Genomic DNA, 19,434 nt, shown 5'->3' on the forward strand with positions numbered 1-19,434 from the left:
TACCTATCAGACCGGGTATCATACCTGTCAATTCTCCACTAATTAAGGAGAACGTCCTAGGTACTAAGTTACTGCTAAAACATCAAAGCATTTTATGTGTACACAAATAAAAGCATTCTCATAAATTTCATTGGGATTGGGGGCCCAGCGTCGTGAGGGTATCAGTACCCTTTTTAAAACACCTGTCTGTGTCATATATGTTTTTGTGTATTGTGTGTCCATTATTTCGCTACCAATTTTAGAGTTATCCAATTAAAAGTTACGTATTTTTGTGTCAATTCTTAGGTGCACCACACAGTGACATTTCTTTTTTTTGTCTCTGTACAAACCCTGTTGCTTGATATATATAGATGTCCAGTGGTAGCACACCCCCGTCAACCTAGGTTTCATTTAAACCTGTAACTAAAAATCAGGGGTCCACCTTTTCTAGTATCTTATTCATCACTCTCCTGTGCGATAAGTTTTCCTTTGTGTACAGTATCTGATTCTGCTTTGTCAGCATTGCAAAAAATATGCAAATGTGCACAACCATGTGGAGCACATGTAAAGGCCCATACATACTAGGTGACTTTCAACAAAAAGCAGGTAAGTTTACTTGTCTGGGCTACTTTCAACTTGAAAGCTGCCCAGTGTGTGCTGATGCGCGGTCCCACATTATCGCTGGCCTTGACGCTCATCTGCTGGTATTACCAGCAGATGAGCGGAGTAGAGTGCTTTCCATAGCGTCCTGCTATAGAAAGTTATCCACTCCCGTGAAAAATGCTCAGCTTGTATGCACTGAGCGTCTTTCATCCCAGTAATTTTCCACATATCCTCTCACCATACACGCTGGGCAAAAACTCAACGTGTGTATGGACCTTAAGATATGTGGAGAGATTTAGATTTGTGTTCAAATCTAAATTACATTGTAAATATAAAGTTATCTAATCTGTCGCCTACATACAAAAGTAGCCAGTGTGTACTCTGCACAGAAACAATATTTAATGTATTAGCTTGTATAGCAACAATGCTTGTTCTAAAAACAAAATCCTTTGCTTGTTTTACTGAATCTGGCCCACTGCTTCTCTCCCTCAATATTTATTTAGAGATTTCATGACTGAGGATGGTTCTTTTCTGGCCTCTTCTATTTTGATATGAGTTGGTCAGTATGTCCTGACATTCGGCAATCACTGCTAATAACGTCTGCCAATGTTTGCTGTATGATAAGAGCTAGAATAATGGCATTTGCTGTAGAAGTGTCTATATATACCTATGCTCAAATCACACCAAATATTCAATGTCATAAATGTTACGTTATTTATTTTATACCAGCTATATTCTGTTAGTCACTAATATGGGCCTTCTAGGTAAGATGAGTTGTTGCTATGGGCAACCAATGAGATGCTATCTATTATCTTCTAGAAGTTGCTTTATAGAAGTAGATTCTGATTGGTTGCCCATAGCAACATCCCAGGTGAAATAGAACTCCCTTCTTAGTAAATTTCCCCCATAATCTTTTTTTCATTTGCATTTTTAACATCTCACAGTTGTTGGCATATAAAGGGTTTAAGGGTGTGCAGCTTCCGCAATATACAGAAGTGGTACTTGTTTAGTTTCACGGCGGCAGCATCTCAGTTGCAGCACCGTCTGTGTCCACTTGCAGGGCTCGCTTCGCTCGCCCACGCTACGGGCTCGGTGGCTCGCTACGCTATCTAAAATAAACTACATGCCAACGTGGATAGTGGAGGTATGAACCAATTCACGCTGGCATGGAATTTATTTTAGATAGTTTTCCGAGCGCCGAACCCGGGAGTAGCGGGTGGCCATGCTGCCGCCGTGAAACTAAACCAGAACCCAGAAGTTTTAAAAGTGTGTAACTTAAGGTGCCCATACACCATTGCGACCAATCGGGCCGTGAAATCGGTCCAAATAGGCTTGAGTTGATGTCCCTTCAGGTCTGATGCACGGACCCGAGCAGCAGGTGGTCAGACCTGCTGGCCATCCGACCACCTGTCCTGGTACCTCCGACACGGATGGCGGGCTGCATGGTCTGGCCAGCTGGTTGGGTGACAGTGACTTCCTGCGGCGCTGGGCAGCGGGTCCGGTGGATGGGAACTGAGTGAATAATGCTATTCGCTGGGCAGCAGTGCTTCCCGTGCCGTCGCCCAGTGAATAGCGCTACTCACTCAATTCCCATCTGCTGACCAGCGCCGCATAGGGACCCCACTGCCTGCCAGACGCCGCAGGGACCCCACCGGCTGCCCCCACCAGCTCCCTAGGGATAAGTATGCCATAAATCGCATGCGATTTATTGCATGTATAATTTGGCACATCAAGTGCCAAATCGTAAGCAGCCTCCCGGGGACCTGCCGGGCAAACTGGTCCGACCCAGTGTATGGGGGCCTTTTACTGTGGCTCCCCCCCCCCCCTTCCATATGTAATTTTATATTGGAGTTTAAATTTGTCTTCACTATTGCAGTTGTTTAATTATTTGACGTTCTTTACTTCAAATGAGCTGATAAATTAGGAGAACAAAAAGATAGTGACTTCATTTTAATATTCTTTGGAGCGTCTCTAAACCATATAGTTTGCCACCTATTGCGTCTCTAAAAAAGCGTACCTTGCTTTGAAACTGGTAATTTTGGGGCAGATGTATTAAGCCTTAACAAGAGATAAATGCAAGGATGATAAGGAGAGATAAACGTCCAGCCAATCAGCTTCTTACTGACTTTTTTCAAACACAGCCTGTAGCAGTTAGCAGGTGATTGGCTGGTCGTTTATCTCTCCTTATCACCCTTGGATTTATCTCTTGTTAAAGCTTAATACATCTGCCCCTATGTAACCACCTTGTAAGCCAAAAGATGACCAGGTGATCAGCATTGGAAGACATAATGACTTCCCACATACTTCTTGAAGGAATTCATCTCTTCATGCTGTAGTGCTGCATGATAATTGCTGCAGTCTGACATGTGAAATAGAACCTGGTCTAATCCACTCTGTACATGGGAATAAGGTCTCTTAAGGCCCATGCACAAGAGGCAATTTTATATTTTCCCCCCATTTTCTAAGCGATTTGTCTAGAATGCTTAGAAATTTAGCACAAATCTCAGTTTCAAGTTTAAGGAAATTTGTCTAACAAAGATGGCGTGGAACAATTTGCCCTGTGTGTATGAGTCTTTAGATTCAAGGGAATAAAATGGATTTCAAAACAGCTATTTAGGATAGAGCTTGTGGAGGGATGATTGAATACATTGTGAACATTATCTTCAAGATGTTTATCCAATGCACTAACCTTTCTGAGGAGCTGAAGAAACTGGATGTCTTTAAACCTTTGTTTCTAATTTTTTGGGGGGTTAAATCTGAGTTTTGATCAGGGTTGCTGACTCTCCCGAAAATTGGGACCCCTCCCGGCCCCCCGGAAGGGTGGGCAACCCTCCCGGATTCAGGATCGCAGCATTAAAATGCTGCAATCCTTGGGTCTCAGAGGGGGCGGAGCTAAAATGGCAAAATCGCGCAATTTTAGCCCCGCCCCTCCACGGAGATCCTTGAATTCGGCAGTTTGCCATCATGGGGCGGGGCTTAGTGACGTTCCCCTGGACGTCACATGCAGCCCAGACTGATCTGATCTTAGTACGTTGCGTCCTAAATTGAAGTCATACTGTAAAATACGGTGATTTATATTAAGAGGACCATGCAGCTGCTCCACGGTTGTTCCTTTCCACGCTCTCATGAAGTGACTACTGAGCAAGTGGAATTAGCTGAAACCTTAACTGGACTAGGACGGTCAGCTGCATCGCCTGCTTAGAATCTGTCCAACCTTTTTTTTTTCTTTGCATTTTAAAGACGATTATACGGTCTATCTTCCGAACACTTGCAGTACTGTCCAAGGAAATTCTTAAGCCTTCGCCACATCTAATGACAACTTGTTCTTGCAAATTGTCTTTTCTGCTTAGAAAAGGAGTGAATTTCTATTTCCTGCATTCAATGGAAATCGGGCACTACTTTAATTTGACATGGTGGATGCATACGGATCCTTGCCCTAAACTTTATGGATGACTTAATATAGAGATGTGCAGGATAAAGCTCCTAATTCTGTCATTCTGCGATTATCTAAATCCCAAAGCTTGTCAGATGGGTGTGCTTATGCTGTACATAGTGGGTATAGAAAGGAGAATATATGTAAATAGAATTAGTACTTGTTTCCTAGCACGACGCCCATCGCATACCATACTTAGTGGTGTGCGATGTGATATTCATGTTAAATTAACAGGAGTGCTTGTACAATGAAATATTGCATAGCATTGCATGCCAGCAAATAGCATGCGATACGATGCGATTTTTAATTGTACAAGCAACCTGATGGGTGCTTTCAATGTTAAATGCACCGCCATTGGCAACGCCACCCCCACTATAAATGCCAACCCGAAGCGTGGCGGGCGCAGCGGTATGCGTCCTCCAACCTTTTCATGCCCCCACTATCCACTTCGGCGAGGAGTTGATTTTAGATTTTAGGGAATACGAGCCCAAAGCATGGCTAGCCCCGCGAGGGGACGCAGAATACATGTAAAGTAACCAGTGTCCCCTCGCGGGGCTCGCTGCGCTCGCCACACTAAAATCAACTCCAACGTGGATAGTGGGGGTATGAAAAAGGTTGGAGGACGTGTACCGCGGGCTCGCTGCGCTCGCCACGCTTCAGGTTGCCGTTGATAGTGGGGGTGCATTTAACATTGAAAGCACCCATCAGGGTACTTGTACAATTTAAAAATCGAATTGCATCGCTTGCCGCTATATTGCATGTGATGCGATTGTATAAGATGTACTACGATCAAAATATTGGGCGCCGTGCTAGGAAACAATTCTTTGGGATATCCATATCTATACTGATCAATCTCTCTCCTCAACATATTCACATTCCGTAACCGGTGACACAGAGTCAAAATCAGTAGCAGACCGTCCAAAATGTAAACCTTTTTTTTCTAAACGGTACAATAAAACCATACTGTAGGTATTGTCTATTGTATGGTTTTATTGTACCCTTTTGAGAAAATGGCTAAGTGATGAAATCTAAAAATTTGAAAAGGAAAAAACATGTCAACATTTGCACTGTCGACCCTTCTGAATCCTACTATCTTTTTGATCTTTTGTCAAAGAAAACACGCCCATTCTGTGCTGAATTTTAGGCTCAAAAATTATTTTTGCTAACCATGTCACTGCAACACTTCCAGAACAGATTTACTGTTCAAAGGAATGTTTTTTTTTTTTTTAATTCCTTTTTACCATTCAAATATTTGATATTCTGTAACTGCCATGACCTTAAGAAATACAGAAGGGGATGTTATAATAATGTGTAATGGGCATTACGGTGTATGGCATAATGGGTTATGGTCATTACAGTGTGCATAATACCCCGTGTGCATAATGTGTAATGGTCCATGGCAAAGCATGCCCTAATTTTTTTGCTTTTTGGGTTGTTTTGCACAGTGGGACATAATTTGAATTAGGGGTGGTATTATGTGCACCGCATTATTCTTTTCATGGGTGTGTGAGAGGCAATAACATTAGAGCTTGCAGGGGGCCCCCAAAGTATATTTTGTTATGGCGGTAACATATAAATTGCTGGCACAGGTGAATGGATTTCTCCCAACATGCAGGGCTGCAAATTAAATCGGAGCCATGCACATGGGTGGGATTTCAGCCGGGCGGGGCGGTGTTTACCTGATTGCTGGGCTCTGACTATACACAGCCCGGCGATCAGTTCTGAATCGGGCCCCAAGAATAGAAATGCACTGAATAAAAAGGCCCCTGCCCATTATGTAAATAGCCTTATAATGAAAGATATATTCAGCAAAGTCTTTCACCTCCTTAAAAATCTCTTGTTCTTTGAGGAAAATAGCTCAGTGTGTACTTTGGTGACGGATATATCTATCCGATATTTTTGACAGTCATTTGAAATGAAAATCTCCTAGTGTGTATGGGCCTTAAGCCCATAGCTGTTCTTTCCATGGATAATGGACTAGGATCGCTCTGAATGATTGTCTTAAGGTCCATACACACTGAGCGATTTAGGCCCAGCTTACATGGACAACAGTGACTGCTGTCATCGCTGGGGGAAAAGTCGCTAACTTTCCCCCTGCCCGGCGCTGTCAGTGGGGGCGGACGCGCTATGCAAAACCGTCCAAAAAGCCGCTCATCTGCTGGTAATACCAGCAGATGAGTAGCTTTCCCTGTGATGATGCGGGAGCGTGCGTCACCGCTCATCGCCGGGGCATACACACTGGGCGGCTTTGAACTGACCGCTGTTTAAAACATGATGTTTGCGCGGCTTTCAGCTCAGTCACCCAGTTTGTATGTGCCTTTATAGGTATGTATGGGCGATTTTGCCCAGCGTGTATGGACAGCGATGATCGCTGTCATCACTGGGCAGGGAAAGCCGCTCAGTGCATAAACACTGAGTGTTTTTTCTCCCTGCCCAGCACTGTCAGCGGGTGGACGGGCGGTTTTCCATAGCGCAGCGTTATGGAAAGTCATCCACAAAGCCCCTCATCTGCTGGTAATACAAGCAGATAAAAGGCTTTTCCAGCTATGATGCAAGAGCATGCATAACCACTCATTGCCGGGCTGTACACACTGGGCTTCTTTCAGCTCAAAATCGTCCACTGTGTATGCGCCTTTATACTATACTATTGTGCTTTATTTTGGAAACTTGCTGGGAATAGGTGACACAAAATTAGACAATTCTGCCCTCATGACAGAGGTTATAGACAGAGCAAATGATCTAGGTTAGCTCTTTCACTGTAGATTCTGTCACTCAGAGATCATTTATCACAAGCAGTACATTTAACAGCTAGTAACTAGCAAAAAATGTGTAATGAACTTCCTCATCAAGACTTAGGGCCAGATGTAATCATTTTAAAAAGTGATCAAATGGACAGTGTTAAACCATCAACCCCTAACTACCACAGGCTGTATTTGAAAAAAATGCAAGTTTGGTTGTTTACCACTCTGTATTTTATTACTTTTCAAGGCTTAGTACATCTTAACGTTAGCAGTATTCCCCTTACCTGACATAGTGTGCATTTGCCATGAGAAAATTAACCATATAAATACTGATGAAAATATATACCAGATCTATATCAGGTATGGGAAAAATGGCATCAAGGCGGAGTCAATAAGTGGCAAATCCAATCCGTATGGAAAGGGGAACTGGGATTGGATTATTTTACAGTTATTGACCATGGTGCACTGCCTTGATAAAGGTCCATGACAGAAACGTCGGCAGGTTTTTTTCTTGGATTAAAAAACTTCTCTTGCAAGACTTCTCTTGCAAACTGAACACTACAGACTGGCGAGTGCTGTTTTTCCCCATACAGATGGAGCCAGCCCCGCCCTGACGGAGCTCCTCACCGCCAATGCCGCCCCTAACCCTGCCCATCTCCCTGAAGTGAAGACTGGCAGGGTCATGCCACCCATCCACTGGGACGCGCGTGGGTGTGAGACGCACGTGCGTCCCAGTCTGATGGAGTCCCTCTCTGACCGCATGGTATTACATGGGGAGAGCTGCTTCATTGTAGTGCTCTTTTTTTTATATATATATGTTGGTAGAAGTTCCCTGGAACCTCTGACCTACATAAGGCGAGGGTTTAAGCTGCATCTACAAAAGGTTACTGTCCATGCATATGGGGTATAGAGCGAGGCATATAGGATACCGTAATGAGCAACTGAAGATGTTGAAGGGTTTTTTTTGGGTCGCTAAAAAAAAAAAGCTCATTAAATGCTGCCTCCTTTATCCCTTACTAACGACATGGTTATAAAATGTCCCCCAGATGAAGGAAAGAGAGAAGTCCATTAGTTTTATGAATTTATATGATGTGAATGTGTCATGTAAAGTTAACATTAGAATGCCACTATTTTCTACAGGGCTGCACAGTGCAGATTTTCTTTCAGTCACCTCTTCTATTTTTAACAGCAAGTAATAAAAAGCTTAGATTTTTATTTTTTAATTTAACTCTACACATTACACTTAATTTGCACAGCTGGCATTTACACCGGGGAAGTGTCACTCTGTAGTCACATTTCAATGTTATCACATTTTTATTTGGATATACAGTATAATGCTCTTTCATTTTGGGTAGCCAATTTACCAGTGTGACTTTAGAGTGTGGTAGGAAATAAGGTCCTCCCAAATGCCGAAAGAGTATATACAGTACATAGGACGCTGGTTGTCCTTGAACACAGCCAACCATTGTGAAATCTGCATTGTTATATTAGATTTAGGGAGGTATTCTATGTGCTGCCGCTATTCTCGACCGGTGAAATAGCGGCGGGTACCTATTCAATGCTGTCTTTACCGACAGCAATGAAGAGGGATCATGGCAGAAAGAGCCTGACTTTAGAAGCTGTCTGGCCCGTTCTGCCGATAACGGTGGTGGATTGTCGCGATCCCGGCCGCAGATAGACAATCCAAGGCTGTTTTCACGACCACTCCCTCTTTGCGCCGATCCGCAGGCGTGACATTGAATCCAACCTACCGATCTGCTGTTGCTCAAAATGCAAATGGGCCAAGGTCACGGCTGTCATGAGGGATTGACAGCCGTGATCCTGGATTGAATATCCCCCCTTAATGAGTGGGGGTTAATGGGGTCCAAGATTGCCGGCTACTACATATCTTAATAATCTTGTACACAGGATATGTTGGATAAGTTTAATGTAACTGGGAATTATGTGTAGGTAGATAAATTTCTATTACTGGTCTTTCTGTGGACTCCTCTTCAGGTGTATGCATGCAATTCCACTTGCTCCTGTGGATCTGTCCCTATAATCTTAGGTAATTGGGAAAGGGTGCTTTTTCCAGGGGGTAGCACTGACTAGGTTGAGTCTAAAGTACGGAGTTTTGGCTTATAAAGTGGTGATGCACCCCCGTTGCGTTTTTGTGACCTCATCACAACTAGCCTTTTTATGCACAATGGGAATGTGTGCACTTAAGTGGGCCAGCTCCAATGGAGTTTCCACCCCAGCATATACAAAGAGGGGTGTATGGTTTCCTTAATAATTAGCATTGTAGATATCTTATATAACATAAAGTTATTTTGACGCAATTCTAAGGGTTAGATCGCAGGTTCTCAAACTTGGTCCTCAGGACCCACAGTGTATGTTTTCCAGGTCTCCTCACAGAATTGCAAGTGAGGTAATTTCCACCCGTGGCTCTCTTAAAATGTGTCGGTAAGTAATGAGTGCACCTGCTGGGTGACCTGGAAAATGTGAACTGTGTGGGGCCTGAGGACCGTGTTTGAGAACCACTGTTAGATTTACTAAAGTGTCTAACACAGACAAGTGGTAATGTTGCCCATAGCAGCAAATCACATGCTTCATTTCCATTTTCCCTTCTAGAAATTTGAGACAGAATCTGATTGCTATGGACAACATCACTAGTTTATTTTAGAAGCTTTAGTAACTTTATCCTTAAAGGTGCTAACACTAGAAAGATCTGTGCGCTTAAGATTCCCTTGAATTCCATTAGTCCGGGACAAAATATTTTATGTATAGTAGATGTTCACAAAGATTTATCTTAAGATTAAAAAAAAAAAAAAGGAGCCCCTTCGGTGGTATCCCCGGAAGTTTTCCGGGCTGAGCTGCACTGCTGACGCGTGCCACTGACCTATAGGTGTGTGCCGTTGGTGCTCACACGCATACATTGCTCGCTCCTCCCGCCGCATGCTACCACCTGCTATCGGCAGAACTGGGAACTGCCCAGATAGATGCTTGTTTGTCCCCTTTAGGTATAGGGCAGTTTAAGGTATAGGATCCTTGATGTCAATGTTGTCTATAGATCACTTCAGAAATCTGGTCAAATTCCTACTGATCTAATATACTGTATATGCAAAATGTCACTAATGTGTGTTTGGTTCTTTTTTTTTTTTTTACTTCTGTTTTCTCTTTTCCCTCTGCAGAAAAAACCTACTTGTGTCTCGCTGTCCTCAACAGCACTCTCTGTGTTATCTTCCTGCATGGACGTAACACCCCGATGAACTCCCCATTAAGTACTCCTCGTTTACTAAAAAGCTTAAGCCTTGAGATAAAACCTGACGAGTCAAATGACAAAGTAATGTCTCCTATGCATTACACACGTTCTGGACTGGGGACAGCTGAGCTAAATGGCAAGCTCATAGCAGCAGGTAAGTGTCTGGTAGTTGACTTGCGTCCAAAATTTTGGACATGAACTACTTTGTTTGCATGCAAAGCATTTATTTTTCTTCTGTGTAGGTGGCTACAATAGAGAAGAGTGTCTGCGCACTGTGGAATGTTATGATCCAGAGAATGACACCTGGATGTTTTTATCGCCTATGAAAACTCCTAGAGCTCGTTTTCAAATGTCTGTTTTGATGGTATGTACCAATAAACAAATATGCTTAGTAACTACAATGCAAAACAAATTTAGTAGGGTTTAGTAGTGTTTTAATGTTTCAGCTGTCTGAGGTTTGTGTAATTTGAACAACTGCCTTACATTTGAGGTAATACTAGACTTGCTAGGCCCAAATCATATGCCACAGTTAGTAAATATTTATGAATTTTTGTAGTGTCTGTGGATGCTACTATTACACAGAGGATAACTTTCGGGTTATCTGATCGGTATCCAAAAGCTGCACTTTCTGTCCTTTTAAAAAAGCAACTGTTCTTTTTCCCCCCTCAATTCTTAAGGGCGAGTTGTATGTTGTTGGTGGATCAAATGGTCAGTCTGATGACCTTAGCTGTGGAGAGAAATATGACCCTAATGCAAACACATGGACTCCTGTTCCGGAGTTGAGAACAAACCGTTGCAATGCAGGTATGATGAACTATGTTTGCCTCTCATGGGATATTTTTGGGGAAAGGTGCAGTGTACACTAAAAAGGAAAATAAAAGGGGGGGGGGGGGGGCACCTGTGTGTGAGTTTCTGCAGGCTTCTTGACTTTTTTTTTTTTTTTTTCTTTGTCTCAATTTAGGTGTTTGCGCCCTCAACGAAAAGTTGTATATTATTGGAGGCTCTGATCCTTATGGGCAGAAAGGGCTTAAGAACTGTGATGTGTTTGAGCCCTTAACAAGGACTTGGGCAAGCTGCGCTCCACTAAATATTCGTAAGTGTCTGTGATATGTTTAGCCTTTCATTTGTTTGATTTACGCTTTTGCTTTGATCCACTTTATTTCAAATCTTGCAGGAAGGCACCAGTCTGCGGTTTGTGAGCTTAACAATCGTATGTACATAATCGGAGGGGCAGAATCGTGGAATTGTCTAAATTCGGTAGAGTGCTACAATCCTGAGAATGACACATGGACTCTCGTGGCACCTATGAATGTTGCCCGTCGTGGTGCTGGGGTAGCTGTTTATGATGGTAAAACTTGAATTTTGATTATCTCCATAGATTGTTATCTCCGTAATGGGCCTTGACAGTTTGACAAGTGTTAGCTTATTAACAGGAACTACGAACACATTGTCAGAAGTGCACCCCAGATGGTCCATCCGCAACACTTAGTTTGCATTTTTATAACATATTTTCTTTGTTATGAAGAGATTAGATAACTTGAAAACTAACTAAGAAAAAATTGTACGTTTCTGTCGCAATCTATAAATTAAAGTGAATCCACCTAATAAAAATTGCCCTTTGATCAGATTTCTCTTCACTCCACAAGCTAACCACCCTTGCCCCACTACCACAACAATCACCCAAAAATTACTTGAATTTTTTGTTTCTCCCATTTAACAATTTTATCTAAACCTGTTCCTTATTTTCTAATTGGTGAATTTTATGTACTTGTACTCAAATACATGTCTTGCAGGTATTTCAAAAATGCATGCCAAAATATTAGCTAAATGTTTTAACCCTTTGAGTTGAACTGTGTTAGTAATGTATACTTTGTTATGCACCTAAAACATAATTGGAATGGCTAATGTTTTAATTCTATTCCGAAATCTTTGCATTTTTCCGCCATTTAGAACATAAGGCAGTCATTTTTGTGGTAATACCTTTAATAAACTGTAATAAATAAGCCATGATTAGTAAATAGGTAATTACATTAAAACAAATCAATATTTTGCTTATGACTGGATGATACACTTGGTTAAACTGATATGGGTTGACCCACTGCATAATGACAACTTTTTAATTTCTTGTAGAACATGTAAAAAAAAAAATATAATATATATATAATTTCACACATGCATACTAGCGGAGTTACCCAGCGTTGTGCAATTGGCATTACTTGAACTTTATCCTTTTGTTTTAAGCTTAACCACTCACCATGCCCATAGTGTGACTGGCATACACATGTCTGTGGTCGAGGGGTCTTTCCGCCACAGTATTTTTTCCAGTTTGTAAGTCATATATTGGATTGGATTGCCTGTAGCACTTTACACCAGAGTTATGCTGGAACACGAACACACACACACACATATATATATACACACACATATACACTCATCCACACATACACCTACGTTCATCCATTTTATATATAGAATATTAAATCGGATCCTTCAAAGCAGTGTTGTGAAGTTCACTTCCATTTCAGCACATAAGTATATGGGTAGTATAGTATATTATCGTGAAGCTGCAGTATTTGCAGTTAACTTTTTATTCTCCCCACAAAGCATAAATGAACATGCACTTCTGCTATGAGCTTTCTTACAATTGCAGGCTACACCGCACAACCCTTAAAATCTGGGGACATAATGTATAAGAAGTATTTGGTACTCTTAAGGTGCGTACACACGGGGGCGATTTTGTGTAATATCACGGGAAATCTGGTCGCTGAGCGACCAGATTTCCCGCGATGGGAGTGTGCACCGGCGATATATCGCCAGGTGCGCGCTCCCGTTTTTACCCCTGTAGTGATCGCTGGTAGCAGGAACATGCTCCTGCGACCAGCTGATTTCCACTTCCGGACTCCCCCCGGCAGTTTCTTTTTCATCAGAGACCATCTCTGGTCGCTGATGAACAGGAGACAGAGCAATATATTGCTCAGGAATATATCTCCCCTGTGTACGGGGCTTTCGGCTCTAGCAGACCCACCCTTAACCCCTTCCCGACATTTGACGTACATTTACGTCATGGTCGGGAAGTACTTCCCGACACATGGCATAAATGTACGTCATGGTTTCTAACTGTCACTGCGTCTAGAGACGCAGTGACAGTTAGGTGATGTCTGCTGTCCCTGACAGCAGACATCCCCCCTCGTCGCCCAGGGGGGGCAGGGGTGCCCCCCCCGGTCGGCGATCGCTGTGATTGGCTGTTCAAATCTGAACAGTCAATCACAGCGTTTCCTGTGTTACCGGCGGCTAAGCCGCTCGGTAACACAGAAAACGGTGGTGATCGGTGCAGCACCGATCACCACCGAGCGGCAGCACCCCCCTCCCACCCGCCGGGCACTCACCCGGCAGCAGCAGCAGCTCCAGCGGCTCAACCGCTACGTCCGGAGCGCACGCTACGCTCCCCTCCTCCCCCCTCCCCCCCGCAGCAGCAGCAGCAGCATCATGCTGCTGCTGGAAAAGTTAAAAATAAAATAAAATAAAAAAATGTGCAAATGTGTGTGTGTGTGTGTGTGTGTGTGTATATATATATATATATATATATATATATATATATATATATATATATATATATATATATATATATATATATATATATATATATATATATATATATATATATATATATATATATATATATATATATATATATATACACACATATATATATGTGTGTGTGTGTGCGTATACCGCACCGATCACCAACGATCACCAGCCCCCCCCCCCTCCCACCCGGCAGCCCCCCTCCCTCCCACCCACCCGGCTGCCGCAGCGCCAGCACCCCCCCGCCAGCCGCAGCGCCAGCCCCCCTCCCAAAGCTGGTGACCAAAATGGGGTCACTTGTGGGGGGGTTCCACTGTATTGGTGCTTCGGGGGTCTTGCTAATGCGACATAGCACCCACCATTCATTCCGCCACCAAAAATCACTCCTTCCCTTCTGAGTCCTGCCATGCACCCAACTGGTATTTTTTGGTCACACGTGAGGCATTGCCGTACTCGGGAGAAATTGGGGCACAGATTTTGGGTGCTTTGTCTCCTTCATTCCTTGTGAAAATAAAAAATTTTGAGCCAGAACTGCATTTTTGTGTAAAAAATTACATTTTTTTACACAAAAATGCAGATCTGGCTCAAAATTTTTCATTTTCACAAGGAATGAAGGAGACAAAGCACCCAAAATCTGTGCCCCAATTTCTCCCGAGTACGGCAATGCCTCATGTGTGACCAAAAAATACCAGTTGGGTGCATGGCAGGACTCAGAAGGGAAGGAGTGATTTTTGGATTTTGCAGCACAGATTCTGGTTGAATGACCCCCGAAACACCCATACAGTGGAACCCCCCCACAAGTGACCCCATTTTGCAAACTACACCCTTCAGGGAATTCATCAAGGGGTATAGTGTACATTTCAAACCCCCCGGGGTTTCACCAATTTTGATACAACTGAGCTGTGAAAATGAAAAATTTATTTTTTTCATTTTCACTGCCCAGTTGTATCAAAATTGGTGAAACCCCTGGGGGTTTGAAATGTACACTATACCCCTAGATGAATTCCCTGAAGGGTGTAGTTTGCAAAATGGGGTCACTTGTGGGGGGGTTCCACTGTATTGGTGCTTCGGGGGTCTTGCTAATGCGACATAGCACCCACCATTCATTCCGCCACCAAAAATCACTCCTTCCCTTCTGAGTCCTGCCATGCACCCAACTGGTATTTTTTGGTCACACGTGAGGCATTGCCGTACTCGGGAGAAATTGGGGCACAGATTTTGGGGTGCTTTGTCTCCTTCATTCCTTGTGAAAATAAAAAATTTTGAGCCAGAACTGCATTTTTGTGTAAAAAATTACATTTTTTTTACACAAAAATGCAGATCTGGCTCAAAATTTTTGGAAGGAGTGATTTTTGGATTTTGCAGCACAGATTCTGGTTGAATGACCCCCGAAACACCCATACAGTGGAACCCCCCCACAAGTGACCCCATTTTGCAAACTACACCCTTCAGGGAATTCATCAAGGGGTATAGTGTACATTTCAAACCCCCAGGGGTTTCACCAATTTTGATACAACTGAGCTGTGAAAATGAAAATTTTTTTTTTTTCATTTTCACTGCCCAGTTGTACCACAATTGGTGAAACCCCTGGGGGTTTGAAATGTACACTATACCCCTAGATGAATTCCCTGAAGGGTGTAGTTTGCAAAATGGGGTCACTTGTGGGGGGGTACCTAACTTTTAGCATCTTATGGTGCCTAGAAACCTACATGGTTCCTAAAAAATAATCTCATAAAAAGGAGGCTCCAAAATCAAGTAGGTGCTCCTTCTATTATGAAGCCTGTGGTTTGGTCACCGTGCACACTAGGGCCACATATAGGATATTTATGAAAACCAAAGAATTGGGGGAATCAATTTTTAGTCACATTTCTCTAGTAAAATGTACTGTGTTCCTTAGAAAAATGTATTAAATTTGCAAATCTGCAAAAAAATGAAATTTTGAAATTTCACCTACACTTTGTTTTAATTCCTGTGAAACACCTAAAGGGTTAACAAACTTCCAAAATGCTGTTTTGAATACTGTGAGGGGTGCAGTTTTTGAAATGGCATCATTTATGGGGGTGTCTCACATAGTCCCTCAAAGTCACATCAGAACTGAACTGGTCCCTAAAAAAATCAGTGTTTGAAATTTTCTTGAAAATTTGAGAATTTGCTATTCATATTTGAAGCCTCCTAGTGTCCAAAAAAATTAAAAGGAAGTTGAAATAATGATGGCAACATAAAGTAGACATATGGTCTATGTTAGTTATTAACTATTTTGAGTGGTATGATTATTTGTCTCACAAGCAGAAAATTTAACATTTTGCAAATTGCTAAATTTTCCATTTTTTCACGACATTTTGGTATTTTTCACAAAAAAACACAGACTGTATCGACCCAAATTTACCACTAATTTGAAGTACAATGTGTCACGAAAAAACAATCTCAAAATCACTGGGATAAGTAAAAGCAAAAAAAAGTTATCCCCACTTAAGTGAGACATGTCAGATTTGAAAAAAATGGCTCTGTCAGGAACGCAAAAACTAGCTCTGTCAGGAAGGGGTTAAAATCAGCAGTTTGGTCACTTGCTTACAGCTTAATTATTATTATTATTTTTTTTACATTTTTTGTGATAAATATAGTTTATGCTTATTTTTAACAGAAAAGATGCCATTAATTGCATCTTGTTTTCTGGATATATACAAATGTGTCCATGAATCCATCCTCCACGCTTTATAAGTTGCGTTATACGGTGCGTGAGCTCCGTGTGATTATTCCATTACAAAGCATGTTGCATAGTGATTCTACTAGGATGAGCAAGCAATGATGATTAAAACCATATGCAGCATGCATGTTTTCTGTGTGTAACCATTGCTGTATCTTTTTACAAAATGCCATGGTACAATGTTTTACTGGAAAACACTGACATAGCATTTGTACACTGATACAGCCACGGTCACATACAGAGTATAGGCATTCCGCATATTATTTAAATCAGCAGAAGCTGCTTGTCCATTCTATATGCGCCACTTTGCGGCTGAGGCTATAGATCTATGTGGACACATCTGCAAACAAATACAATTTATGTGACATTGCATTTGAAGCATTAGTAAAGCTTTCTGATTTATAGGGTTAAATGACCTGTGAGAATGAACACATCTATTCTTGTACTTGCCACTTAAAACAAATGCTTCAAAAGCTAGTCTGCTACCTTGTTTGCCTCTGTGCATGTATGAGAGATAAAGCAATGTAGTTTCACTAGATATAGATGATACATTGGGGTATCATAAGTTAAATGGTAACAGGCAGCTATAAAGGGAACCTCTCTGGTAAAATAGTGATATAAAGTATGATTTCTTTGTTTTCAACAGGAAAACTTTTTGTAGGAGGTGGTTTTGATGGCTCTCGTGCACTAAGTTGTGTGGAATCGTATGACCCTACTAAAAACGAGTGGAAAATGATGGGAAGCATGACGTCGCCTAGAAGCAATGCTGGTGTAGTCGCTGCAGGAAATAAAATATTTGCTGCTGGTGGATTTGATGGAAATGATTTTTTGAATACTATTGAAGTTTACAACAGCAGTTTAAATGAATGGAGCCCATATACCAAAATGTGCAGATCATAGACCATATATAGTTGCTCCTTTCATATTAAAGATGATCTTGGTGTTTTTTCTTATACCAGCAGTTTTGCAGACATTCTGTTTGTTGTGTAAATACTTTGGTTTGGACTGGGAAAGTAGTATGTTAAATTCTCGTATTTTATTACCTGATACCATCAATAAGAAATTGGAAGGACTCAGATTTATTTTCCGCACACTCCTGCAATTTATTTGTGTGTATATTTAACGTTTATTCTTGGACTGGTATGTAAAGTCCCAGTAACTGATGGTAATTTCTAAACCATTTGATGATTTTAAATGTTCAAACATGATTCTTGACTTTTTTTCCTACCTGTTTGTATAAACAGTACTTAAGAGCCTTATTAAAGTTTGGACAAGACCTGAAGTTTTTTTGTTTAAAGTGCAGCAATGCCAAACAGTAAATACTTTCAGCTTGCCTTTTTTTATTATTATTTTTTTTCTAATAAGTAATATGGGTGGCCTAGCTAAACGTGACACTTTTCGGGTTTAATTTTATGATATCAAAACATCCTTTTGAATTGCTTTTACAATCAATACATTAGATACTGTGTATTTAATACAATGTAAGATCGATTCTGTAACATTTGTTAGGTGGCTTTCTTTTCCCATTAAGAATCTTTTTCCACTATTTTAGAAAGTATTCATTTATTTATTCGTTAGCAACTTTTATAAGGTTAATGATTTACCTAAGAATTGTCTTGAATTGTGTAAAATCAATTTATTTAAAAACTGGGTTTTATTCCAATTTTTCATCTTGTGTATAAAGCCAAAACTCTTATGTTCTGGAACATCAGTAACTTTTCTATCGCTGCTAATATAAACAATTCTTAAATAAAGTTGACAATGCTATACCTTTCTTTTTGTGGTCTGTAGTTTTATTTTGTTTTTTAAACAAGGCACAAAATGAAAGAACATTAGTAAGCTGGATACACATGCGACAATATGCTCCAACACACACACATGGCTATTACTGACTCACTGGAGCACACACCTTTATCAATTTGTGTATACACTAAGCAATGTGCATGGAAATATCGCTAAAGCCCCGTACACACGGGGAGATAAATTGCTAGCAATATACTGCTGAGCAATATATTGCTCAGTGTCTCCTTTTCATCAGCGACCAGAGATGGTCGCTGATGAAAAGGAACCTCTGCATGGGGAGCCGCAGAGGTAATCAGCTGGTCGCAGGAGCAAGCTCCTGTGACCAGCGATTAGAATGGGGCTGAAAACGGGAGCGCGCACCCGGCGATTTATCGCCGGGGCACACTCCATCACTGGCAATATGGTCGCCAGCGACCATATTCTCAGTGATTTCAGCCCCTATTGCCCCCGTGTGTACACAGCTTAATGTGTATGTATTGTGAATATTTGTTTAAGACAGTAGTAGCCAACTCCAGTCCTTGAGAGCTACCAACGGTTTACGTTTTCCAGACAACCTAGCAGCTGCAAAGGTGTACTCATTACTCACAAATACCCCTTTCACACCAGAAATGCAGGGACATTCCCGGATTTGGACCCATTCACACCAGAAAAGTCCCTGCATTTTCTGGTGTGAGGAGGCGGGCAGTCGGCGGGGTGGCGGCGGAGGTGATCAGGAGGTGGTGAGAATACTCACCTGGGTTGCTTGTCCTCTGTGCAGGCCGGGGATCCACACAGGCGGCGGATGAAGATGATGCAGCTCTCCTGCGCCCTCACTGCCGCCGGAGAGCTGCGTCATCATCCACCGCCTGTCCCGTAATTTGCGCCCACCACCTGCGGCAATTCCCGACAGGACACCGAGGACGGCAACCCGGGTAAATATACCCTACCCCATTCACACCAGCCAGGTCCCTGGGTTGGACCCGGGAGCAACCCTGCTACCTAGCAGGGTTGGATTGCCGGCAAATTAGCCCGGTAATTTGTCCCGGGAACCTTTTTACACCAGCGCTAGTACCGGATTGTTCCTGGACTCAACCTGGGAATTTAGGCTGGTGTGAAAGGGGTATGACCCATTTTAAAAGATCCACAGGTAGAATTATAAGGATGTTAAAATGGTTATATGGGCTGGCCGCCATTAACTTATAGAAGAGGTTTTTTTTTTATCAATAAATTTGTTGCGGTCTGCATTTCTTTTGTCAGCTGATAAATACATCATGTTTATTTGTATACAATATTAAGCACAGAGAACCAATTTCTCTTTTTTGTATTTTATTTCTCCATCTTGGGGGACTGATTTGAGATAGACATT

The 19,434-nt window shown here is 42.0% G+C and overlaps 1 protein-coding gene across 1 annotated transcript in view; it reads left to right on the forward strand.

The window, feature by feature from the left end:
- Positions 1 to 18,060, forward strand: part of IVNS1ABP (influenza virus NS1A binding protein) — a 59,520-nt gene extending 41,460 nt beyond the window's left edge. The window contains exons 10-15 of the mRNA XM_083156788.1: positions 9,927 to 10,151; positions 10,240 to 10,361; positions 10,675 to 10,801; positions 10,959 to 11,090; positions 11,172 to 11,345; positions 16,933 to 18,060. Coding sequence (XP_083012914.1) covers positions 9,927 to 10,151; positions 10,240 to 10,361; positions 10,675 to 10,801; positions 10,959 to 11,090; positions 11,172 to 11,345; positions 16,933 to 17,186 — 1,034 coding nt within the window. The 3' untranslated portion in view covers positions 17,187 to 18,060. The remainder of the gene's footprint in view (positions 1 to 9,926; positions 10,152 to 10,239; positions 10,362 to 10,674; positions 10,802 to 10,958; positions 11,091 to 11,171; positions 11,346 to 16,932) is intronic.
- The last annotated feature ends 1,374 nt before the right edge of the window (positions 18,061 to 19,434 follow it).

This window comes from Crinia signifera, chromosome 8, assembly GCF_055691185.1.
Source record: "Crinia signifera chromosome 8, ASM5569118v1, whole genome shotgun sequence".
NCBI classification, from domain to species: Eukaryota; Metazoa; Chordata; class Amphibia; order Anura; family Myobatrachidae; genus Crinia; species Crinia signifera.